The sequence below is a fragment of the Onychomys torridus genome, chromosome 13, assembly GCF_903995425.1.
Source record: "Onychomys torridus chromosome 13, mOncTor1.1, whole genome shotgun sequence".
NCBI classification, from domain to species: domain Eukaryota; kingdom Metazoa; phylum Chordata; class Mammalia; order Rodentia; family Cricetidae; genus Onychomys; species Onychomys torridus.
In genome coordinates this window covers 10,498,866-10,525,793 of record NC_050455.1, presented here as the reverse complement: position 1 = coordinate 10,525,793, position 26,928 = coordinate 10,498,866, and the positions used below count along the sequence as shown (strand labels likewise).

Genomic DNA, 26,928 nt, shown 5'->3' with positions numbered 1-26,928 from the left:
AGTTGACCCTGAGCCTCTCACAGGCTAAGCCAGTCCTCTGTCACTGAGACACACCCTCAGACAGCTTTACTACTTACTTTGAGACAGGTTCTCACTGAGTTGTTCAGGCTGGTTTTGAACTCGCAGTCATCCTGCCTCAACCCCTGGAGTAGCTGGGATTACAGAACTGTGCCACCAGACCTGGATGCTTTTATCTCTGGGCTATATGTCTATATTTCTAACTCTTCTTATTATTGCCTTTATTTTGACATACTCTTTCTAATTTTTCAGGTGTTGCTCAAGTTTTAGAGTGAATAGTGAAGAGCGAATTCCAAGTAGTTGTTCCTAGAGGAAGGTGATTGTAGACACACAATTATGTTTATTCTTTGTTGTGTCACCTTGTTGTTGCCATTCCAAGGTTCTGTATCTGTGACTACAGTTTAAGATACACTGTAAGACTTTAATTAGAGTATGGGGCTCTGTCAGCATACAGCAAGGGCAACACTTGGCAGTATCAGTTCCTGTTCTGGTAACTGCAACCATTGCTACACTTCCCAACTGCTGTTGTCTCGTTTTAACCCTGGCACCATGATATCTATATTTCTCTGTCTTATATTTGTAGTTTTTAAGGGAAAGAAATAACACAAACCTGAGCGTAGGTGAAGTGTTGGCTGTGGACACATCTCAGCCCACGGTGAACCAGGCAAAGCAGCAGGATTCTTGGATTGTGGAGGGAACTATGCAGCTTCTGAAAGGTGGAATTGAAATGAATGTTACTTTTCTTTATTAAGCGGTTGGTCCTCGTCCGGAAAACCATCTCAGCCTGTGCTACTGAATAAATGTTAAGCCACGTAATTTTTGATTTGTAATTTCTCTTTGTAGACTTGGCAGAACATGTGAAAAAGCAGACCAGCCACCAACAAGGAGTCTGCTTGTGTTTATTTCATAACTGTTGATGTCTTCCAAACTGTGACTTTGTCTTTAAGGCCATAAAATGAAAATGAATCAGTTTTGCCTTTTTTTGTTTCAGAATGTGTTGTGTGTGTGAAGTGACATCAAGGTTAAATGCGAAGGTGTGTGTGTGTGTGTGTGTGTGTGTGTGTGTGTGCATGTGTGTGATGTGTGTGGGGGGCAGAAGTCAAACTTGGATGTCATTTCTCAGGTGCATCCATGCTGTTTGAGACAGGGTCTGTGCATTTGCCTGGAGCTCACTGGAGAGGTCAGGCCGGCTGGCCAGAGAGGCCTGGGGATCTGCCTGGCTCAGCCTCTCCACTGACTGGGGTTATTATCTGGGTTTTGGAGGTTGGATGCTTGGGATGATAAAGTATAACAAGCATTTTATCGATGGAGTCATTTCCCCATCTCCAGTTTTGTCTTTTTATTTCTTGAACTATGAATAGAATCCAGTGCTGTGAGATGTCTTTTTGACCACTGAACTTTGCCAAAACAGAGCTAGATGGTCCTTCAAGTTCCTGCTTCACAGAAGAAACTGCCAGACATTCTGCAGGACTCAGAAAAAAGTGACTGATGAACTTTGCCAATAGGTGAAACAGTTCTTCAAATTTCCTGTTTCACTGAAAAGTCTGCCAGAGACTCTAGACATGTAGGCTGAAGACAGATGCCCCAGCATTGCAGAGGGACTTTGGATGGCTGTCCAGGCAGCCAGATATCTCTGTCATTTCTAGAATATTGGAAATTGCTTACAATGCACTTCCTGTTTACTCCGGTGATATTATATCCTTCTGCGGTTTTTGATGGGCTTGAAGACTAGATAATTATAACTATAGTTTTTCTTAGTAATGATAAAAGGTAAATTAGATATAAAACTTTAGAATCACAAATATAGGATAGGTATTAGAATATTTTCTTTAGTTTTACCAAATACAAATAGAATAGATATTATAACTGTAATTTTTGCTTGATAACTGTTTTATTATATATAATTTTATTTTGTTAAAGCTAAAACCTTCCTTTTTGATTATTCAAAAAAGAAGTGCTGTGGATGTCTTTCTGTACATTGCAAATATATGTTGTTCTCATTGGTTGATAATAAAGCTATTTGGCCAATGACAAGACAGAATAAGGGTAGGTAATACACTCAGCTAAAGATGAAGATGAAGAAGGGTGGAGTCAGGGAGATGCTGTGAGCCACTGCCAGGAGAAGCAAGATGTGAGAGAACAGGTAACGATGTGAAACCACGTGGCAAAACATAGATTCATAGGAATGGGTTAAGTTGTAAGATCTAGCTAGCACGAAGCCTGAGCTATGGGCCATTCAGTGTGTAATTAATATAAGCCTCTGTGTGTTTACTTGGGACTAAGTGGCTATAGGACTAGGCAGGGCACAGAGAAACGTCTGCCTACAATCCAGTAATATTTTTGTTCAGTTACCTAAATGACTTTCACTTTCTGGCATTGAGTCCTAATGTTCAGGGCAAGTCATCCATCTTTAAGATTCTTTAAGATTCTTCATCGATCACTCGTTTTTATCTTTTCTCTCCATTGCCTTCATCTGAGCTCACTGTCCAGATTTAAGAAGGAGGAAGGTCCAGCCAGAAGAAGATCCAATGTCTTGGCACCTCTTAGAAGGACACACAATAGTATGGCATTTACTTAGTGATAAAGCCACCGTGAGGGCAGAAGACTCCCAACAGTGTCATGGTCCAGATTGCTGTCACAGTACAGGAAAACTGTCACCTCTTCCCATTAGCTTCTCTCCACGTCATAGAAGGGTGAGGTTACTCCCATTGTCCATACACACTGTACATGATCAAGAGCACCCTGTTTCTAAAAACTCTGCTTTGATCGCCTTGGGTACTACAACCTCCCAAAGAAATCCTGAATCCTCAGATATTTCCTCATTTCCTGGGAGAATGAGGAAGAGGTATTATCTAGGAACAAAAAAGTAAAATACTGTTAAAAGATTCATATACATGTTTACAGCACATTTCTTAATGACTATTATGGAAGAATCTGTCTTTCACAGAGTGATTGAGGTTTATTGACAGGTTTATTGTAACAATGTTACATCATTTGCTTTGTTTGTTTATTTCTTTGTTGATTTATTATGTGTTGGGGCATCCGTGCCAGAGTGTGCATGTAGAGGTCAGAGGACACCTTTGGGAAGTTGGTTCTTTCCTTCCACCATGTAGATCCCAGGAATCAAACTCATGTTGTCATGAGTGACTGCAAGTACCTTCACTCAGCCAGGTCCCTAGCCCTGCCACGTGTTTCATTATGTGCTGCTCAAAATGCACAATATACGAAGTCAAAGGACACTTAGAGTTTCTGCTTAAAACAATTTTTATTTTTAATAAAAAATATGATACATTGTTACAAATGAAGAGGACTTCTAGGTCATTCCAAAGATGAATACATTTTCAAACTTAAAAAAAACCTTTAGATTTTCATCTATATAAACTTTACCAATGTGACCTGGTTTCCTCTGCATTTTAATAATGCAGCCAGATATCCATTTTTGAGGTTATTTTTCTAACCTTTTGTTTGAGACAAAGTCTCTTGCAGCCAGGCTAGCTATGTGGCTGAGGATGACTTTGAACTTTTGATTTTCCGGCTTCCATCTCCCAAGTGCTGGATTATAGGTGTGGGCCACCATGCCTAGCTCCAAATTCCCGTTTGTTAAGTTGGGTTTAAGAGCTAACGTTAAAATGCTCTGGGAAACCTGAGTCCACCTTTGCACATTGAGTAAGGACTGTTCTTATTGTTAGTTTAGCACTCATGAAAAAGGCACAGATCAGCGTCTGCACAGAAGCGAGGGGTGGGCATGCTGAAAGCCTTGTCTTGGAAACTTAGGTTGCTTAAGCTTCTCAGACTGTCTGTCCTCCTACGTCATTCCTGGTAGTCACAATACCAGCAAAAGGGACAGGTACTAGGGATGGTGACATTTAGGTGTTTGCTTCACCCTCAAGATCCTTAGACTGTATTTACTTTTAGGATTAAAATGTAATTGATTAATATTCAGTGTCTGGAAAACGTTTTAAAGCTTTTATTATGAAAAAAGTTCCGCTGTATATGGTGCCTCATGCTTACAATCTCAGCACTTAAGAGGTTATCAGGAGGATCACAAGTTCAAGGCTAACATGAGTATGTATGTAGCAGGTTCCAGAACTGCTTAGCTACAGCAAGACTCTGCCTCAAAATAGAAACAAAAACAAACCAAAACAAAACCAACCAGCAAAAACTAACATCGACAACAAAAATAAAAACCCAGAAAGGAAAATCAAAAGACCTATTTTTCATACAATTCAAAATAACTGAGCTGGACAATGGCCTTGGAAAGACTTGGCTAGGACACTAATGTTGAGAAGCAGGTAAGGTAGGGTGTTTTTTGTGGGCTGAACGGCGGGTGGGGTCATGAGTAACCAGAAAAGTCTGGAAGAACTGCATTACTGGTAGATCTACTCTCATGAAATAACGTTTAAACCAGTGGTTCTCAACCTGTGGGTCGGATCCTGGGGGGGCGGATGCTGAATGAGCCTTTTACAGGGCTTGCATATCAGATATCATTCATATCAGATATTTACATTATAATTCATAACAGTAGCAAAATCACAGTTACAAAGTAGCAGTGAAAATAATTTTACACTTGGGGTCACCACAACAGGAGGAGCTGTAGTAAAGGGTCGCAGTGTTAGGAAGGCTGAGAACCACTGCTCTGAACATTCACTCACATAACATCCTCACACTCAGCAGTAAATCGCTACAGCTATTCAGTTTTCTTTTTCACTTGAAAATGATTTCATTGCTTTCCTAAAGCGATACACATTCACACATTTTACTACATGTTATTTTAATTTACAGCCCTTTTTGCTTAGAAGCCATGCTTTCTATTCCCACAAACCCTGCTTGACATTGTTAATGAAGCAAACCTCACTGCACATCTTCTGTGAGTCATTCCTTCTCGCTGGAACTTACAATAAGGACTTCTCTTTGAAAGAGTGACACAGGATCAGCTTTTAAGGAGTGTCTATGAGGGAGCTCATGTTTTCTGCATGAAATTGCCTTGTCTTGGGTTAGCTCAAAATACACACGGAGTATTATTTACACCACACTAAACTTTCTTACATGTTCTATGCTATTTGTATTTTAAAACTGTCTTATTGTGAATATACAAAGAATATAGATGTGACCATTTAAACATATTCACCCACAGCCCTGGGCTTGAGCAAAAGATATGTTCTGAGTTCTCTCACCAAGAAGACAGAATCACTCAGCTGCATCCATTACCTTTGTTCCAAGCTGCCCTGAAATCTTCATCATGCACCTCAAATTCCCATTGTTATTAATAATACTTTCATATCCTTATTAATGGCACCAGAAAAGGAGACAGAGACAGGAACCTGAACTCCAAGAAGGAAGCCCGTCTCCTAACCCACATTGTGTTTTAAGGCGATAGCGTCTTCCTTTGTGGTTGATAGAACAGAATTTGAAGATGCTTAGGAACCCTCCCTATCTAATACCTTAAGATCATCTTTGTGTGTGTGTGTGTGTGTGTGTGTGTGTGTGTGTGTGTGTGTGTGTGTGTGAATATACAGGTTTACTCCTGCTTGAAAAAAAAATCAGAGAATTAGAAACGACAGCATACCCAGCTTTGGTATATGAATCCGAGTATTTGAATTATAATCCTGGTCAGAGATTATCTAATAAGAGCCAAGTTAGTCCAACACCATGAGCTTTGCTAGATTTAAAAAAAAAGATATTTGGGTAGAAATATCCAAATTTGGCTGCATGGTTTTTCTGGTTTGCTTAGGTCATAGATGGGAACAGGTTTCTTTTGTATAGAGCATACTGTATGAGCCTCGCAGCTCTGTGGGAGCCACTATGCTGCCAGAGACACCAGGAAGCGGGCAGATCACCCTTTCTGTTACCGTGACGTTCTGGGTGAGATGTGGGTCAACAGTGGCAGCGGCAGGCTGCACAAAGGAACCTGAAGTTGTGTGAGTTTCTGTGAGCAAGTAGTTACCAAGCTGTAGAGGGTCAGGGATGGCAATGGCAGGGAGAACAGACCCGGAAGGGGACAAAACAGAAGAAACTTGACTGCCAGGCAGAGTCTGGTACCTTTGAGAACCCGACTGAGGCACCTCCAGACCGCCAGACAGAGTTTGGTGCCTGCTAGAACCTGACTGAGGGACCTCCAGACTGCCGGGCAGAGTCTGGTACCTTTGAGAACCTGACTGAGGGACCTCCAGACCGCCAGACAGAGTTTGGTGCCTGCTAGAACCTGACTGAGGGACCTCCAGACTGCTGGGCAGAGTCTGGTACCTTTGAGAACCCGACTGATCCACACTGCCAGGTACAGTTTGGTACCTGCTAGAACCTGACTGAAGGACTTCCGTAGAGCGAGCACAAACGTCTGCCCCAGAACCCCTGTCTTTAGAGCCTGGCTTTTCCTGCTTGGCTTCATCATCAATACCGAGACAGATCTCTGCAAGCTTTTTAAATTTGGGGCCAAGGGAATCCAAGAAGCTGTCATCCAGGTCATCCGCAATAAAGCTGCAGGAGCTGAGCGTAGGCGAATGGGGGGCAGCATCCTCGCCTTCATCATCATAGATCAGCAAACAGTCATTCACTTCCCGTTCATCCTCTTCCTCGGCATAGGCGAATGATTTCTAAAGATGGAGAAAGAGGAGAAATGGACCTTACAAAGACCATCGGATCTATTTATAAAGCCCAAGCCTGGAGTGTGGACCTCCCCCCCCTCAATTAGGTAATCCACACTGGTGATGAAAATGTTCTTCATTTTTAAAATTTGATTATTTTTTCCTCTAGATAGCTAAAATGTTTTCATTTATTTTTATTGTTAGTATGTTTTTAGTTAGTGATCAATATAATAGGTTAGTGACATTCTCATAAATACATATCCTTGATCTTTGCTCATATTTAGACCCTCCTTTACCCATTCTTGCTCTTCCTCTCCTTCCTGCTAGCCATTTTCCTTTCCCCAAATAGCCTCTCCTCAGCTTTCATGTGTTATATACACATACATAGTTAAATACAGACATTTGCAAATGAGAGAAAACATGGGATAGAGAGAAAACACGGGATAGCTTTTCTTCCATTTACTATCCCATGCCGCCCCATTCTTCTCCTTCCCTTCCAAGTAGTCCCCTCTGCTTTCATATATAGATAAAAATAAACCTAGACTCCACATATTAGAGAAAGCATGATGCCAGTCTTTCTGAGTCTGGCTTCAGGAAATGCTCTTTAATTAACACTCCTGTTTGGGGAATTGGCAATATGGCTGACATTCCACCGAAGAGTCTCGCCTAGGCTTATCTTTTAGTTCTGATTTTATCTGGGTTTCAGTCTCCATAGCAACTGTAAATGCTGCCTGGAGTCTATCACTGGGCTGTTCCATTTGTGTGTGTGTGTGCTGGGGAAGGGGCAGCTTTCCCAGCATGCACTGAGACAGTTGTCACCCCAGCGGGACTTTGTGCTAACTTCGTCCTCATCAGCTTGGCTTCTGAGTTCGAACTAGTGGCTCAATTTTGACAGCCACCATGATTACCTGATTTATTTTGACAAGAGGAAGCTTTTCTTTCCTCCATTTAAAAAAAATGAATCTCAAAACTAACGTCTACAATCAAGCAACTGGATTTCCTATGTAAAGGGAATTACCCAGCCTGTCAGGTGGCTCCCCCGTTACCTGAGAAAAGTAGGAACCTAGGAAAGTCATGTTCACTGGTGCAGCAACATAGTCCTTCAAGGTCCCTCCAGTGGAGTGCCTCGTTCTCATGGTCCCTGAATGACCCAAGGAACAGGGGCCGAGCGCTGCTGCAGCTCCTGAGCCAGTAGCTACTCCCAGCTTAGTCGTCATTTCCATTCCTGAAGCACCTTCCGCCACAGTCCCGCCAGCGTACGTGTTTGTACAAACTTCTGAAGACAGAAGGGAGAGTTCTGAAATACTTCGAGCTGTGTGTGCATGCCCATGTGATATGTGTGCACATGTGTGCCTGTGGAAGTCAGAAGTCAATTTTGGGTGTTATTCTGCAGGGTACCCTCCCTCTTTTTTGAGTCAGGGTCTCTCACTGGTCTAGAACTTGCTGATTCAGTTAGGCTGTCTCCCTGGCATGGGCCACCATGCTTAGCTTTTTCATGGATTCAGGGCCTCACTCTGGAATAGCAAACCCTTGACTGACTGAGCTCTCTTTTCAGTCCCTAAAATTCTTTCATCTTTGATGGACAGTTGCCATGTAAAGCAACAGCAATGTCAGGGAAAGTACAATGATGTGACTGGGGTCAGGATATTCCAGGTTTATGTGAGAGTAACAAGTGGAGGGGCGTGGGCAGGTGGAAAAGCCATGAACACATGTCAATTAAAGAAGAGTACAGGGGAACAGACTCTCAGTGGCAGGAGCCAGAAACAAAAAAGTGAAAAGACTCAGTAGTCGGTGATCAGCCATGGACAGCTTCTGACCTCATGTGTTCTCAGGTACAAGGACATTGCAATCAAAGAGTCATATGATTTCAGTATGGGAAATGAGGAGAGTCTCCATGATGTGACCTTGTAAAGTGACAGACAATGTCCAAGGGAAATTTAAAGAATTATGGTTGTGTTTCCTATTTCTTTCATCTTATGCATTGATAGATTATTTAATTTTTTTTTTTACTTTTTATTTATGTATGTGTGTGAATATGGACACATGTATGGGTGTTCACAGAAATCATCACAGGACATCAGAGCCCCTGCAACTGGAGTTTACAGGTGTTTATTAACTACCCAGTGTGGATACCGGGCATTGATTCCCAATTCTTTGGAGGATCAGACAGCACTCTAAACCACCTAACCAACCCTCCAGCTCATCATGAGTTGTATTTTACGGACAATTCTGAGTTTAGTGTTTGCTCTATAATCATAATGGGAGAAGCAAGTATTTGAGAAGCTATTAAAGGCTTTCACATAGCTGAAGATAATTTGTGTAGATTCTTGTTAACTATAGAATTAAGAATAAAATTCCTGTGAGTGCCAGGTCTTAATTATTGCTAGTTTATAGTGTACTTCTGGGAATGAGACAACATGATTAAAATTGTCCCTTGGTATATCCAAGGAAATAACAGATCCACCTAAATGCCTGCTTTAGGCTTCATGCCCCATGGTGACTGTACAGAGCTAGTAACTGAACTCAAATCAGGACACAGTTGATGCTGTCACACCAGGAAGAGGGACAGAGCTGCAAATGTGCAGACACACATACGCACACATGAGACTTGATGGGTAAGCATGACCCCACCTGAGCCAGCAATAGACAGAGTTGGTGGTGGGCACGGCTACTGCTTACATTTTCATTTACAGTTTTCTATCCCTGTAAAATATTTCCTAATTAAAAGTTATTAATTAGCGGTTGGAGAGATTGCTTAGAGGTTAAGGACTCTGGCTGTTCTTCTAAAAGACAGGTTCAGTTACCAATACCCATATAGCGGCTCACAGCCAATTGTAACCCCAGTTCCAGGGGATCCTATACCCTCTTTTGACCTCTGTGGGCAGCAGGCATGCACATGGTGCATATATATACATGCAGGCAAAATACCTCTAAAAAAATTAGATAATAAGTTAAAAGTACTTTAAAGTTAGTAATTAGTTGACTGAGATCTATAGTTACTTTAATTCATTAAAGTTTGGAAAAAGCAAAAAAAAAAAAAAAACTTTAGATTTTTCAAAACAGTAAAGTCAGAGTGAATTAACTCATGGAGGGCAGACCAATGCCATGGAATTGGCTAAACCACAAAGAAATACAAAGCCAGCTTCTAATCTCAGTGATGATATTTCTTATGTACATGCAGATGCAATTATTGATCATTTCTTAATTTTGACTAGCTTTCAAAGATGTATTTCAAAAGGAAATTTCAGCTACTCAGGAGGCTGAGGCAGGAGGATTTCAAGTTCAAGGCCTACCCGGGAAATTAGTGAGACCCTGTCTTAAAAAAAAACAGAAAATGAGCCAGGCGGTGGTGGCACATGCCTTTAACCCCAGCACTCGGGAGGCAGAGGCAGGTGGATCTCTGTGAGTTCGAGGCCAGCCTGGGCTATAGGTTGAGTTCCAGGAAAGGCGCAAAGCCACACAGGGAAACCCTGTCTCAGAAAAAAAAAAAGGAAAAGAAAGAAAGACAAAAATTAAAAAAAAAAAAAACAACCAAAAACCAGAAAACATGAAAAAGGACAGGGGCTCTAGCTCAGTGAAAACACTTGCTTAGCATGCATGAAGCCCTGAGTTTGAATCCCAGTACAAATATGTAAACAAACAAATTGGATGTTTACTCACCAGAACTTTCCATAAAATCTGCCCCATTGGTTGTGGTAGGAGGCACACAAATACTTGTGATTTCCTGCAAATTATGTTACAAGATAAACATGTATTTCAGAGCAATACGGGTGAACTGTGGCCCCTTGTAAGTGCTAACAGTACAATTCTTCTAGGAATGACTCTTTTTAGAAGATGACTTCTGTAAAGTTGGAGTCCTAAAAAGTCCTGTCCCTGACAGTCTCAATTCTCCACTGAGGATCAAGATGTCTCCTGATATTCCTCTGTTCCCCTTTCCTGTTTCAATAGAAACTGTTTCCTGCTACATGACTGCAGTAACTGTTTACAAACCGGATCCTCACCTTGTCTTCAGGCTGGGCTCCTTCGATTCCCCACTGATGGATAGTTCCTTCTGAACCGTCAGGCACAGGGATAAAGCCACCTGTCGCGGCTCCTCCTCCCATGGGACCCGCCCCACAGTCACAAGTCAGCAGCAGAAGTGGGGCCACTAGGCAGGAACAAGGAAATAGAGAACGCTTGAGTCCATTGGAAACTATATGACATGGCAATTGTCAAAAGTGTTACAAAGCCAATACAATAACTCAAACATTAAAGGAATATATTTAATGAAAGCAAAATTAGTGTCTACAGAATATAATTTTGTAAGTGAAACACAGTAATTTTCCAGTGATCATGAACTGAAGGAGGCCAGACCATTTCTTGGAAGGTTTGTTCAGTTTCTCAGTTCCTTTCCATAACATATTACTACTACTGCTACTACTACTAATTACTGTATTTGTTTGTACATGTTGAGTATCCAGTGTATCCAGTGTGTCTGGTACATATATACACAATATAATACCTCCACAGCTAAGATTTTTAGGTAATTTTCATAATACTTCAGCACTCTAGCAACTAAAGACAGTTTAATCAATGGTTGTCAGTGCAGTGTGTGTGTGTGTGTGTGTGAGAGAGAGAGAGAGAGAGAGAGAGAGAGAGAGAGAGAGAGAGAGAGAGAGAGAGAGAGAGAGAGAGAGAGAGAGATGCATGTGAGGACTGGAGGTGTGCAGTGCTGGGAATTGGAACTTGGATTCCTGCAGAGCCTGTGCTCTTAATCTCAGAGCCATTTCCCCAGGCCCTATAACTGCACTTTTAATTGTGAATTGAGAATCCTTAGCTTGGAAGATCTTCCAGCCATTGGATCATTCTTTCTGATAATGGACCAAGAGATATTCATTTAAAAATGTTGACTTCATTTGCATGCATGCTGTGTCTGTGTCTTTGTCTGTGCACCATGTGCCTGCCTGGTGCATACAGACACTGGAAGAAAGTGTCAGATTCCCTAGAACTGGAGTTACAGGCAGCTATTGGCTGCCATGTGGGTGCTACAATCCAAATCCTGGTCCTCTGGAAGAGCAGCCAGGGCTCTTAGCTACTGACCCATCTCTCTAGCTCCAGAAGCACTTATTTTAGAAAGCAGGTGTTTATTGTACTCTGATGTCAATGCCTCCTCTCCATCTCCAAACTATCAAGGCCACATGAACCCTTATGCTTGAGCTGTCCACTTAGAAGTAGCTCCTTGGAGGAGCCTCTAAATCAGACTTCTAGGGTTTGAATTTTGGAGGCACTGCTTTTCAGCTCTGTGATCCTGAGTATGACATGATATTTCTCTTTCTAAGTCATCCATTCAAAGGGGAACTGCCTTCATCATGGTTGTCTGATAAAGGGAGAAGACAGTGATGAAGACCTGCTAGTGTTGCTAGAATGAACTACATAATTATGGAAATTAGACCAGTCATATATTAGCATAAAATTCGGTCAAGTTATAAAACAGATGGGGTGCAATTCATACAGTATATTAAATTTTAATACAATGCTTATATGAATTGTATTTATTTGTATTTTCTTTAAAATATTTCATTTTTAATTCTGTTCACATGTGTATGTTTGTGTGTAAGTATATACATGTCTCTGAAGGCAAGAAGAGGGCATTGGACCCCCTGGAGCTGGAGTTATGGGGAGTTGTGAGTCCTCCAAAGTGTGTGTTGGGAACTGAACTTAGCTCTTCTATAAGAGCTCTGTGCTCTTGACCACTGAGCCACCCATCTACCCCAAAAATCATATTTCTAAAGACAGTTGAAGTAGAATATACATATACATCATGAAAATTTGTTTTACTATTATTATTTTATGATTCAGTAGTAAACTAAGGAATTATTGTGAATTTATTAAAAATAGTTTATCTAACTCCTTTCAAAGTCCTGAAAGTATAGAACTTTCATATTCAGAGCATCATTTGATTAATGAGATTTTGATTAGAATGAAAATTCCCAGAAACCTATCTATTGAATAAAATAAAATGCACATTTATTAAAAGACAGTCAGGCATGTAATTTCCCTAAATGTCTTCACTATTATATGTGAGCATTAAAAAGTTTTTAAAGATGTATTTTATATGTTTGAGTATGTTCTACATGAGTGTCTGGGAGTTATGGGTGATTTGAGGCACCGTGTGGGAGCTAGGAATCTAAGCCAGGTCCTTTTGAGTCCTCCTAACTGCTGAACCATTGCTGCAGCCCAGGCATGAACATTTTAAAGGGGTGCACATGAGGGGCAATCTATGTTCTGAGTAAATTCTCAGTGCTCAAGTTCTGTTAATATGGATCCTAGATGACCTCTCTAAAGCTATTTGACCAGCATTCTTTTATTTTAGGGTTCATAAGACTAGGATGTGGATCTGACATGTGTATGTACATTTTAGAAAGTCATGCTTTATTCACGCTTATAAATAAAGGCATGATTTGACTCTGAATATAATTGACTGAATGTAGAGCATCTTTATAATTTCTTTTGCTCAGTCTTGTCCCCCATCCCCTGTGTGTGTGGAATGTGCTTATGGTCACACACCTGTATGAGTGTGCTTATGGAGGCCAGAGGTCAATTTTGAATGTCATTCCTTGGGGGTCTTCCTCTTTCTGTTTGGGACAGGGTCTCTCAATCGCCCAAGCTTTGCTAAATAAGCTAGGCTAGCTGGCCAGTGAGTTCTAGGAATCAGTGTGTCTCTCCTCCCATCCTGCGATGGCTGGGATTACAAGCATTTGCTATTGCACCTGGCTTTTTAGGTGGACGCTGGGATTGAACTCGGGTCCTCAGACTTGTGAGGCAAACACTTTACTGACTGAGCCATCTCCTCAGCTCTGTTTTTTTTTTTTTTAAATTTTTGCATATATGACTTCCTTTGCTGTATTTAAATTGTTGCTAAGTGATAAGATAAACACATTTCAGATTTTTCTAGCAGTTTCCTTCAGTTTTACCAGTTAAGTGATTAGAGAATGACACTTCTCACATTATGCAAATGAGCACAATGGCTCTTGTAAATGAGGTCACTGCCATGGACTCCGAAGGGCACACTGGCGTACTCACACAGCAACATCAGGAGTCCTAGCAGGATCAATCCGATGGCAGCAGGCCCCAGCCCCCAGGATGACTCCCTGTATAAAATAGGTTCTCTGCTTGGGATAGGAGATCTGCACATGTTCCGGTCATCACACTGACACACTGTCAGAGTCAGGATCTCTGGGGTGTCACACTGCCTGCCCTCATTGTCCTTCACGACGACTGGGACACTGTACACTCCTGGAGACACCTGCTGTTGGGCTTGTAGATGTGCTGAGGTAGCTACAAAAAAGCACAAATCACCCGTGAGGCTAGGCATCATTTGCTCTCACAACTTCTTGTTTTTGATAATGGTGCTAGGATTGTCTTTGAAATCATGGTCACACATAGCAGGGCTGGTGTGGTTGGAGCAGTGCTGAGTGGTACAAGAGGTTTGGTGGGGTCAGTTTGCTTACCAGGAGTGTCCAATCCATGGCATGTTGGTCATATGTGGCCCAAAATAGCTACAGATGCAGTCCAACACAAAATTGTAAAAGCTAATTAAACACAAAAGGTGGGTTTTTTGTTTGTTTTTATAGCCTGGTTGCTCAGTTCTTGAAGTCCTTAGAAGACAACTTCATAGTATTGTGCCATGAAACCCAGTGTCGGGAAAATAAACAGCAAGGTTGTGCGTTTGACATCCCTAAGTGGTCCAAGGCAATTCTACATCCAATGGATCCCTGAGAAGCCAAAAAGTTGGACCCTTCTGGTGTCCTCTTCTTGTCCTTCTCTGCTGCAGCCTGAGAAGGCCATGGTTCTCCACAAGAACCTAGCCCTATATTGCTTTTCCCACTGAAGATGGTGTTAGAAGGGGTATCACAATGTCATATCTCTGACCAGAACTTACCCACTCCTGTATGTATCTGCACCAGTGATTACAGGCACTCATGTATGCCTTCAAACTCTGATCCCATGTCTGACTCACTGAAATCTAGTTTAAGCTTTGGGGGTGCTTTCTCATCTACTCCACTTGCTTATCCCCAGAGCTGAGGGCCTGGGTGATAGGGTCTCTAGTGGTGGGGTCCATTGCCTATTAGACAACTGAACAACATTTGTTCTTGGTTCCCCATTTCTATACCACTTCTTTCTAAGTGGGGACTCTGGCAGTTTTGTAGTGTTTGAATCATTCTGGAACCCACAATGCCCTTGACATTGTGCCATGGCTACCCAGTTTGCATTGTCCAACCCGACTCAATGCAATTACCCCCATGCTGCCACCCCCAAGAATTGACCCTGAGACCTTGTGAATGCTAGGCATGTGCAGTATCACTGAGCGATATTCCCAGCTGTCTCTTCATTGACCATGTGTCTATTTGGTAAACTCATTTGGAGACTGATGGTACACGTAAAGTTTGGAGCTATTCCTTTAAATAAGATCAGAATGCCAAGGGTGAAAGGTCATGCAGAGCAAAATTTCTTTGGTGTCTGAGGTCATGACTAATGTATGACTGCGGGATACCATGGAATACATCCATGAAAGGAAGCAAGATTTATACAGAAAACAATAAAGGAAAGGGTGTTCACAGAGGATTAGCAGTGGCTTGATCACTATACAGTCCAGAAAGGGAGGAGATTTCTATTGTCTATGGGACTTTCAGAAACACAGAAATATATAATAGACATGATATGCTTTAAGAGGAAATGATTCCTTTTTTTCATTGACCAGTGGGTTTGCAGATGTCAGTCTATCACGCTCTCAAGGTTGCCTCTTACCTGGCAAGCTCCAGTCCTGGCTGGGCTGCACACAGAGACCCTATCTCAAACAACGATACTAACAAATGTAGAAAACAGTAAATGGTGCTAGAATTCATATAATTTCTCTTCCCTTCAGCAGAGACCAGGCTCATATCTTGGTTTCAAATGAATGTTTTCAGTTTTTCTTAGGAAGGACCTCTGTCAGAGGGGCTCATGTTCCTCTGGATACACAAAGCTGCAGCAGCTTAGCCATGGAAGCCAGCTTCCTCTGACTCACCGTTCACCGTTTTGATGTTCCACATGACCGGCAGTTTCAGTGGCTGCTCCTCCAGCGACACTGTATAGGGGCCAGTGTATCTGCCCCTCTCCAGGGTTCTCACCGAGAGGAGCACAGACGGTGAGGAACTGCAGATCTCTTCCTTCTCGAGGACAACTGATGGACAGTTTTCACTAAAACTGGGCACTTCCACAAGCACTGTGCCTGTAGACGTCTTACCAGTGTTTTCTGTGAGAAGAATAAAGAAAAACAGAGAGTAAATTTGTACAAAAAAATGACCCTCCACACTCCCATCTCTTTTTCTGTCTCTGTCTGTCTCTGTGTCTCTGTCTGTCTCTGTCTGTCTCTGTCTGTCTCTGTCTCTCTCTTGTTGTTGTGCTGACTCCCTCCCCTCCCCTTTCTCCTTCCTGCTCTACTCCACACCTTTTGTCTAGCCTTTCACCTTCCTTTTTCTCTGGTTTCCTCCCTTCCTCAACTTTCTTTTCTCTCTCCTTCCTCCCTCCCCCCCTCTCTCTCTTTCTTTCTTTCTTTTTTTTTTTTTTGAGAAAGAGTCACTCTAGGTTGCTCAGGCTGGCTGTGAACTCCTGCCTCAGCCTCTGAGTAGCTGGGATAATAGGTGACCCACTGCACCTAACTTACAAAAGCAACTTTTCTATTTCTTTCTTACTGCCAAGTTAGGGTAACTTCTCATGAAAGGTGTGTTTGTTATTACCAGGAGTAAAAAGACATCAACCTATTTCTGCAGCTTAGAAGACCAATTTAAACTTGCTGAGTTGCCTGGTGTCTCCAGCATTAGTACTAGTCAAATATTCTTGAAATCAATGTAATTAATTCATTAATTACAAATGAAATCAATAAAATAGCTGGAAAAGCTGTGGTTACATTTGTAACCAGGAGATAAAAGATTCTTGCTTCTGCACTTTGAGCCTTAGTATTTGGAATAAATAATTATATTTATTACTAAGACTTAAAAGTTTACTAAAGTCAGTGTGGGTGGTGGCATATGGCTTTTTAATCCCAAGCACTTAGGAGCAGAGGCATGTGGATCTCTATGAGTTTGAGTCTAGCCTGCTCCACATAGTGAGCCACAGGGCCAGGTCCATTTAGTCAGGCCCTATTGTAAACAAACAAACAAATAACAAACAAACAAACAATTAATGTTGACTACCAAGCAGCAAAATAAAGCTCTTCCGTGGTGAGATGATGAATGAGTTCTGTCATTTTTGTGTTAGGGGTGGTTTTTCCAAATGTTAACATTTTTGATGTTTACTACACTGAGTCTAAATTAATTTTATAGATCGGCAAACACACACATTCTATGAATATTATTTTAAAACATCTCAGGAGAGGAAATTTTGTGTTTAATGATGAGAGTTTACAGGTTCTCTGTAGGAAACTCACAATGTGAGCTTACATTTGGAGCGGATTTGTTATTGACTATCTGTAGGAAACTCACAATGTGAGCTTACATTTGGAGCAGATTTGTTATTGACTATCTGTAGGGATTTTTTTCTGGTCCTCTAAAATTCAGTTATTTTTGTAAGTCAAAAACCTCCTCCTGGGGCTAGGGAGATGCGCAGAGGGTGAGAACACTTGATGTCTAAGCATGAGGACCGAAGTTTGGGCCCTTAGCACTGTGTAAAAAGCCGGGGCTGCTGTGTATGGATCTGCAACTCAGTCTTGTGGACCCGCTGACTGCCAGCATTGCTCCAGGTTAAGTCAGATACCCTGTCTCAAGTGACTAAGGCACACGATGTGAAACAGGACACTCAATATCTTCCCCTGGCCTCCACAAATGCATGGGTACATGCACTCGCACACACATATGAATGAATATGCATCTCTCTCTCTCTCTCAAACACACACACACACACACACACACACACACACACACACATGCACCCACACACATGCACACACACACACTTTCTCCCTAGTAAACCAAAGGGACCAGAGTCATGGGTTACAACTAAACTAGTAAGTGGAAATTCTCTTAGGTTCAGGTGTGGTGTCTCAGACTCAGGCCCAAAGCTCCTAAGATAATGATCTTTAATGATAAAGGAAATATGTAAAGCAGTTATGAACATCTACTCTGAAGAAAATGTTAATTTAAATATATCATTCAAAACCATGGAAATATCTTTCTTACCATCTATGGCCAGAACCTCAGCTGAGATTGTCTTGTTAACTATGAAAGTAGAATCTCGGTCGATGTTTTTGACAAATTTGATCTCAGCAGTTTTTGAATCAATCACAAGCAAACCACCATCATTACGACCCAGGACATATCTATTTTATAATAGAAAAATATAAAATATTATTTATTTAATGAGTATTATTCATTATACAGCCAATATATTTATGCATGATCTAAAATGCTGTGTATGTACTTATAAACAATATCAGAGTGCTGGAGAGAAGGCTCAGTACTCAAGTATTGTTGCTTTCATATGGGATCCAGATTTGGTTCCCAGCACCGACATGGCAGCTCACAACCACCTGTAACTCCAGTTCCAGGGAATCTGATGCCCTCTTGTGGCTCCTTGAGGAACTACAAACACAAAAGTACACATGCAGGTAAAACACCCATATACATAAAATAAACTAATAAAGAAGTTAAAAAAAAAAAAACCAGAAAATTCACATGACATAGGTGAACCACCCTTCACAATCCTTATGTATGCATTAGTCTGGTTACTCAGTTTTTGGCTGTGAAAAATAAAATAGAACAAAGTAAAACAAACCATGTGCCTTTGGTCTTCATACTGTGGCTGCTACTCTGTATGGTGCTTAACCCTTCAGCTGCTACTGACTTTGCCTTGAATTGAGCCATAGTGTCTTATCTCACTAGAACTCACTCCTTTGGTGAACTTTTAACCTTTTGCAAGACTCAGCTGTGAAGCTCTCTCCTGATTTTCATATGAGCTAAGGCATCCCTCTTTTAATTCCTACTAGTTTACAAACTATTTTTGCTCATGGCACAACATATTCTAATAATTTATCTGTGTCTCTCTTCTTGAGTTATTGATCCCTCAACTTCACCCCTTTTGTAGCTCTGTTTTTGGCAACTAGTTGATGGAGCAATGTGTTGTGATCGTATATAGACGAAAGTCACACTAAGGACTCAGAGGATGTAAAGCCCATCTTACCTGACAGATGAGGCAGCTTTACCAGTGTCCTCATCAGTAGCTTGATATGTTCCCAGGATATAACCAGCCAGTTTGTTGGTGCTTACGCCCCTTGGCACAGTAAATATCTTGGAAGGAGGACGGAATGAGATTCCTTCTCGGACATTAGTGACTTGGATAATGACTGGAGTTGGCCGCACTTGGTACTGAGAGATCACTGACTGGTGGAACTCAGCTTTGTTTCTGACAGCAATACTAAACTGCATGCTTTGCATTTGCTCATAATCCAGAGCCTGGAGTGAAACCAAATCAGACAGGAGGAAACGTCACAAAAGACACAACAAAGCAAACACAGTCTGGAAGACCATGACATGGACAGGACCTTCTATTTCTAAAGAGCAAAAATTGTTTCAGAAGTCATCATAATGTCATCTAGAGAATGCCTTATTTTCATGAGACCTTGTTTTGGTAACCTGTTTATAAAAGTGTCCCCTTTGTAGATAAACAAAACATCATTAATTCCTTTTAGGCCGAGAAGTAGAACCTAAAGAATCCCTAGTTTGTGGTGGTAACATGGCTCCAGTCTTGATTCTGTTTTGTTTGTAACCGAATCTGTGTGTTGTAAAGCATGGGGTTTGATTTCTCTGATCCTCAGCTTTTCGCTTCTAAATGTTACGTAGATTTTATTAACTTGTTTAAAAAATACATTCTTTTCAGTACTGGAAATGGAACCCAGGATGTTACAAATGGAAGGCAAGTACCCTACCACTATGCCACATCCCAGACCTTAACATTTTCACATCTCAAACCAAACCTTACCTCACCAGGTTGTTAGGAGACTGAACGAATTAAGTCCTATGAGACTTTTTGATTCTTTGTTTTTGAGACAGGGTTTCCCTATGTAGTTCTGGCTGTCACTTTATAGACCAGGCTGGCCCCCAACTCAGAGATCTGCTTGCCTCTGCCTGAGTGCTGGGATTAAGGGCATGCCCACCACTGCCTGGTGATATGTTTTTATAAACAGCAACTTGGCTATTAATAAAATTAGATTCATGTATATTCTTGGCTATTAATAAAATTAGATTCATGTATATTCTTTTCTGACATAAATAAAATCCCAAGGTCTAAAGGCCAACTATCACATATTCGTTGGCAAAAAGGCCAACCAAGTCTTTTTATAGCAGTGAGCACTTGACCCTGCTCTTCATGGAGCCAGTTTTTTTTTTTTTGTTTGTTTGTTTTTTGAGCTGAGGTTCGAACCCAGTGCCTTGCACTTGCTAGGCAAGTGCTCTACCACTGAGCTAAATCCCCAACCCCCATAGAGCCAGTTTTAAGAGTTTTACTTATAACTGCTTGATTTTCTAATTAAATCAAGTCCCAAGGAATCCAAGGTTAACATTTTTTCCTCTTTTTTCAGGATGTTAGATTAGGAGATGCCAATTTTTGTTTTTATCTATTTACTAGTAGAATATTTTTAAGGGAATGGATCTGGATTTGAGTGTCTGTCAGCTACAATGATTGCTTCTGAGGGCTCAGAGTTTCCCAGTGGAAGGGGAAGTGTAGGGAGAGACAAAGAGATTATAGAGCTGTGTAGATGCAGGGAACTGCTTCTATTGTGAGTTAGGAAAGGTGTCTGAGAGTTTGGATCGGAGCTTAGCATTGAAGGATGCAATACAGTTATTCAGGGAAAGATAGAGGCACTCTCAAGTACTCTGTTGCCGAAGGTGATCTGAGCTGGCCTGTAGGGCCTCTGGCACTGTTGTGAGGAGGAAGGCTTACTACTCCATTTTGGAGTAGGTGGCTATCCATCTGGATGGCATGTTGGAATCGTGTTGATTAGTCTAAGACTCAACAGTATGAGGGTTTCCCCACAGAATCCTCACCGGACCAAGGCCAGGCAGAGGAGAAGTGGTAGAAGGCAGAGGAAAGCCATTCTTTGAAGGTAGCTTCTGGCAGAACTTGATGGCTGGCTGATTGCTGTGAGGAAATGCCAGGGTTCAAGGGTAACAGCCAGGTGTTGAGTTTGGGAAACTGAGTGACCCCAGTATATTAGATAAGGAGTCATGCTGATGTTGAGATTTATAACAAAGTCCGTGCAGGCTCAGAAGCTGTCACACTCTCTGTGAAATGTGGAACAAGGGAGTGCTGGCAAATCATCCAGATGTCTCTTAATTAAGGAAATACTATCACTCCACTACTATGTCAGACCTAGGTGTTAAAGAAGCTCCAGAATGTTCCCAAACTTGATGCCAAAGACTGTCAGCAGAGTGGCTATTTGTTCGGGTATATACTATTTCCAGGCACGGCTTTCCTGACATAACTCCAGATGGGGGGTCTGTCATGTTCCCACTTCCTGGAGAAATGCTGTGCTGACATCAGCTAATGCATTTAAACATGTTGACAAATTCCCAAGCCACAATCCCATGCATTCTCATCTCTTCCCTACTCCAATCCAACTGCAGACAGTGATTTTGATTAATAGATGAAACGTCTTTGCTTCCCTGTCCAGAAAGCATGCAGCCCCCACTCCACCCATCCCTCTCTATGTGTGTGTATGTGACACAGAAAGTACGAAAACTTGGAAGGGAAGTTGTCTTTAGGCAATATAACTATGGTGAAAGTAAAATAAATGCTATCTACTTTGTTATGTTTTGTATTTTTTTTAAATAATAGAGTGGTCACTTTATTGACACAATTTATCTGTATAGCTAGTAGTTTGAGTTACTATAGAATGTTTTTACCCATTAAGGAAACTTAGACCTTACCTTAACCACCTTCAGGATGCCTTCATTGGTTCTGGGATCTGTTTCAATTTCAAACCAATTCCCCTCATTTCCAGAGGTAAAGAAGTACACAGCCAACCAATTATCTGTGTATTCTTCATCCCAGTCTGTCACTTGAAATCGGAGTAACTCAGAATTTAAAGTGTTTTCCTCAATACGTGCCGAATACTGAAAGAGAAACCCAGGATTTAAGATTCAGTGCTGCGAGTGGTGAGGAGGACCATGCTGCAGAACTGCTTTCACGCTGTCCATTGCCAGGAGTGTCTGGCTGAGCTGGCCAGTGTGCCCCTCCACCCGCACTGTGTCAGCCTTCCTCCAACTGAAGAGGATGGTCTTCGGCTCCTCTGCTAGAACCCCCAGATGAGTACTCAAGATTCAGCACTAGGGTTTACCTAAAGGAGTCATATTTATTTTAAATAGTATTCATCTTTATTTCTCCAACTATGTGTTACTTCACACCAATTCCTTAATTATCATATTTAAGCTAATTTTTTAAGTAGAAAAATGTAGGAAATTTAATAACCAACAAACATGCAATTAGTGGCTTGGGATGCTAAACTATTAAGAGTATATAAAATGGTTCTTCCAGGACCAGTGGATGTATGTACCTGAGAGTCTCTAAGCACCGGGAAGTTGTCATTGACGTCTTTCACTTTAATACTACATTCACACTGACTCGATAGTCCCGCTCCGTCATTGTCTGCGCCGCTCACAACCAGGCGGTAGCTACTGATTTGCTGAATTTAGAGAAAAGGAGAACCAAGATCGATTGTCAAAGGTTATGAATGGCCATTGTGAATGTTGTCTCCTGAAAACATTTCAGATCATGAATCATGACTCACGCACACTGTTAGTTTGTCCATGGCAGGGAAAGACTGGTGTGGCTCCAGATGACTGATTGGAAGGGTTGAGGGGCTACAGAAGCTTCCTGTTCCATAAAATTCTGAAGGTAGTGTTGTGGACTCAGAGCAAAAAACTGGGATATAGGAATGAGAGGTGATGTGGTTGTCTAAAAGAAGCTAACTTGTGTAATACCCCTAGCAATCTACTGGGAAAGTCATCAGTGTGAAAGGAATATGTACCTGACTAGCCTGTTCTGGTGGAGATACATGGTGGTGGTGGCAGACGATGAGAGAAGAAAAGATTCTTTGGTGTTTTGTAAGCAGAGATAAAATTAAACAGAGATGTCTAGAGAGAAGGTATGCTATCAAAGTTTTATGACAGATAGAAATCTCTTCATCTTAGAATTTTCTCCTAAATCTTTAGGAGTTGATCACAGTGTAGTGTCTGCTGCAAGTGTCTTCCACAATTCTCTTTGAGGTGTTGTGTGACAGGTTGTTCTCACAGGTACACATTCTACTACAGCAGAATCACACCCATGGAGGCAAATTCCTCTAGACTGTCTCAGGCAAAGCCCGGGAGCTCTCCCCTCTTCTCTGTATTCTCAGACAAAACAGAGGGACCACTCTTGGGTTGCTAGCCATCAAACCCTTTAGTTAGTTAGTTAGTTTGTTTTTGTTTTTTATGCTTCCAAGTCACTTGTCTTACCTCTCGATCAAGAGAGCTGGTCAAAGTGCGGACTTCTCCAGTGTTCCTGCTGATTAGGAACATGGGCATGCCTGCAGGCTCCTGGGAGATGATTTTGAAGGCAATTTTAGAGTTCATGTGGTTTGGCTCATCTGCGTCCGTGGCATTTAGGATCATTATCAGTGAATCTAGGAATATAGAAAAATTGTCAAAGCCGACATAAAGTTCGACAACACATTCACATTGAAGAGTCAAAATATTTTAGCACTGATTTCCATTAAAAAAGAATTTTTAAGCTACCTATTTGCTAAACAAACAAACAAACAAACAAACAAAAAACCCAAAAGTGTGTCACTGTTACTCTTTTTCTAGAATTTGTTGGCTTTCAGGCAAACCTTCTAATGCTCCCTCAGCCTTAGCTTTGTTGAGGGTGGGGCTATCTTCTGTCTGGAGTTCTTCCCCAGATAGATGTACCTTCATGTTTCATTTTAAATATCATCCAAATAGTGTGAATATGTCTCTCTCCCTTAAAATTTAAAAACATTGAGCTTATGTATCCAGGCTGCCTAAGAGGCCTCCTCATGTTTGTGACCAGACCAAAGTTGTATACCTAGATACTAACTTTGTGACATGACTATAATCTACATGTAATTCTGACGGTAATTGCTAAGAGTTACTACAAAATTTGGAAAGGAAACCTGAGACTATCATAATGAATTTTTTGTTGTCAAACCACTGAGCAAACTAACAGAATAGTTTGTAAAATGGTATAATGGTATATGTAATTGAAAGTCGTGAATCAGAGGCAGTTGCCACTGTAATAGACTTACTTGGAGCACTGTTTTCCTCAATTTCACCATTGAATATGGTTTGTGAAAATACCGGAGCATTGTCGTTGACATCTAAAATTTTCACTGTTAATATGAGTGGTCTCTCTACATCTTGCCCCAGGGCATTTAGAGCTCGGCATGTGATCTAGAAACACAATATGGAGTTAGTTTGAATATTATTAAAACTCATAAATTAGACCAATGCTGGCATTTACAGAACTTAATGAACAAAGAAGAAAAACATTTCCCCAAAGTGTGGGCAAAGGAAAAGGTTCCCACTCCTGCCATTGGCCCAGCTGCCCTCCCTTCAAGCTGCTGCATTTCGGCAGGATGAAGTTCTGGAAAGTTCCCACCCTCACCCCCACTCTCTGGGTGTATTATGCCAGGCACATGAAACACCAGCGTGGGAGGGTTTAGTAGAGGGATTGATTTTATTTGTTGATAGACTAATCCATGTAATTCCTTCTCTTGCAAACCTACCTGGGGAAGAGCTGCTGTTTATCACAGTGTACAAGGAGAAGAATACCCTGATTGAGGACTTACCAGGAAGCTTGGGGTCTCCTCACGATCAACTATGGCCGTTATGTTAATATCACCATTGTTTGGGTCAACAACAAAAATCCCAAAAGGGGGCTGATCAATTCCCACCCCAGAAATTCGGTAGGTAATTTTCTGGGTTGCTTGGAAATCTGAAGTGATCTGTAAGAAAAAAATGGCTTAAATGTCAAGCTGACCCTTGACGAGCCTTCTCCTGACTCCTCCATGGTCTCAAGTCATCTGTTCACTTGGTCCACCCTTTCCTTTACTGTGTCATTTATTCTTGCTCTACTTATTTACTGGAGAGTGGGAATAAGAAATAAAATACGGCTGTTCTGCTCATCAGCATGGACCAAGAATGATGAGCCCTTTTGAATGCCTGTTTGGGTTGTGGCGCCGTGGTGGGAATGTTAAAATGTAAGAAAACAAAGGGGGTTTAGATGTGAGAAAGTTTCTTCTGGATGCTCAATTCTTACTTAGCATCTAAAAAAGGATGCTTCTCTAAATTGGAAGAAATGACAGTGAAGAGGAAACAAAAGAAAATAAGGTAACAGATGTTCAAAGTATGTGTGAAGATGACTTGGTTTTTATTTTTATGATTTTAAAGCTGTTTAACAGAGAGAATAGTACCATGCCCACGAGACAGCTCACTGTCCAGCCTCAGTAGTTACCCATCCACGGTCAATGCAATGTTTACTCCAGTCATGTAATTGCCATCTCTCTCTACTTTTAGCCTTGTTTAATAGAATCTGGATATACACAGAATCTGCTTATATATTAAAATGAGCCAATATATTTCTTAATCCCACTTTATAACTCTAGGCTATCGTACCTCTATCTTTTTTTTAACATTACTATTATTATAGTTTTTGTTGTAGACAATAGGTGGTTGTTCTGTGGATTTTGCAGGCTACATATAACTGAGTGGAATTGTATTGTCTTGAATTTGCATGCAATACATTTATTCTAAGGCTCACACAGCTTCTGTCAATATGACTGACCTTGGCAATTGGGTTTCTTCTTGAGTTGTCTTCTCTTTCTCTGCAAGGCTTGGCGAATTTTACCCATTCTCGTTTGTACCTTTTTTTGGCCTGTTGCACTGCTGTCCTGTCTTCACTGGGCTGTCCTCCAGGCTGTGTTGAAAGAGACCCACTTTATCACGTCCATGGGCTCCAGTCTTTGCTTTGAATATTGATCAAAGATAGATACCTGCGCTAAGGAACTTTACCCTTCTACTTTGATGACCATTTGCTCACCTGATACTTGGTCAAGAAGCAGCATTAAATAGGTCGTTACAAGGCTATGTGATATTTAATATTACCATTTGATCATATTTGATTCCCCCGATATACTCCATAATAAGATTTGACGTGTTGTTTATTTAAGATAAGAAGAAAAGGAACCAGACAGAGTAGTGCATGCCTGCAAACAAGCAGTAGTGAGGGTGAGGCAGGAAGATTGCCAGGAGTTCAAAGCCTGCCTGGTCTATACAGTGAGTACCAGGCTAGACTGGACAACTCAAAAGACTAGTTCTTAAAATAACAGAGCCCCGCAAGCAAGCAAGCAACCAACCAAGAATCCAATAGAGAATAAGATAAAATGAACCAGACCATATGAGATAATAATCACAATATTTATAGATAACTTTAAAAGATTTTTGGGTTATTTGCTAGAATTTTAGTTTTATATATTTTCACAGTTGAATTATCAAATAATTAAATTAAATACTTTTCTCAATATAATTTTAAGTTTCAAAAGTAAACTCTGATTTTAATGATACAAGCTGCATACTTTACCTCTATATGCAGCTCCCCATGCACCAGCAGCAGCACCTGTAGACAACAAATAGAACCAAACTCCATGTGGGTTCTTCAAACAAGTGGTTCTATAAAGCTAATAATCCTTATCAATGCATTCTGTTCCTCAGATTATAGTTCGTTTCTAGCTTTTAAGCATCCCAAAGTGTAAAATTCTACCAGGAGAAGAATTTTTTCCATGTAAACAAGTTCCTCTAGCTTTTCAATCTGACTTCAGATTTTTTTAAAAGATTTATTTGTTTAATTTCATGAATATTTTGCCTGCATGCATGTATGTGCACCATGTGTGCACCTGTTGGATCCCTGACAGCTGGGGTTAAGGATGGCTATGAGCTGCCATGTCAGTGCTGGGAATGGAACCTGGGTACTCTGCAAAAGCACCAAGTACTACTAACTCCTAAGACATAGCCCCACTATGTCGTCAGGTTTTTGTTTTGTTTTATTTATTTATTTTTTATGTCAGAAAAGAGGAATCTGCCAGCGGTTAGAGGCTGAGGCTGGAAGATCATTGCTAGTTTGAGACAAACCTGGGCAATATAGTATTGCACATCAGCTTGGACTACAGAGTAAAACCTTGTCTCAAAACAAAAGGACAAAACTAAAAGAAAGAAGATTCATAACCACCACCACAACCACCATCATTATTACCATCACCACCATC

At 41.2% G+C, this 26,928-nt stretch overlaps 1 protein-coding gene across 1 annotated transcript; it reads right to left on the bottom strand.

The window, feature by feature from the left end:
- Nucleotides 1-5,516: 5,516 nt before the first annotated feature.
- On the bottom strand, nt 5,517-26,312 carry Dsg3 (desmoglein 3). Its single transcript, XM_036205195.1, has 15 exons — nt 26,247-26,312; nt 25,452-25,583; nt 24,457-24,612; nt 23,914-24,058; nt 23,105-23,271; nt 22,165-22,293; nt 21,539-21,724; nt 18,795-19,066; nt 17,795-17,934; nt 15,646-15,873; nt 13,662-13,916; nt 10,601-10,746; nt 10,260-10,323; nt 7,646-7,875; nt 5,517-6,608 (listed from the first exon to the last, which is right to left on the bottom strand). Exons 1-15 carry the CDS (start codon nt 26,310-26,312, stop codon nt 5,751-5,753), a joined length of 3,174 nt encoding a protein of 1,057 aa, XP_036061088.1. The 3' UTR covers nt 5,517-5,750.
- Nucleotides 26,313-26,928: the final 616 nt, after the last annotated feature.

Bases quoted from the DNA above. Each gene is read 5' to 3' on its own strand.
- Dsg3 (XM_036205195.1), bottom strand. From the start codon at position 26,312: ATGGAGTTTGGTTCTATTTGTTGTCTACAGGTGCTGCTGCTGGTGCAT. The intron at 21,725-22,164 runs GTACATACATCC...TTTCTCTTTCAG, and splicing joins CGGTGCTTAGAGACTCTCAG to TATTCGGCACGTATTGAGGA. The intron at 17,935-18,794 runs GTAAGATGGGCT...ATTATAAAATAG, and splicing joins AAAGCTGCCTCATCTGTCAG to ATATGTCCTGGGTCGTAATG.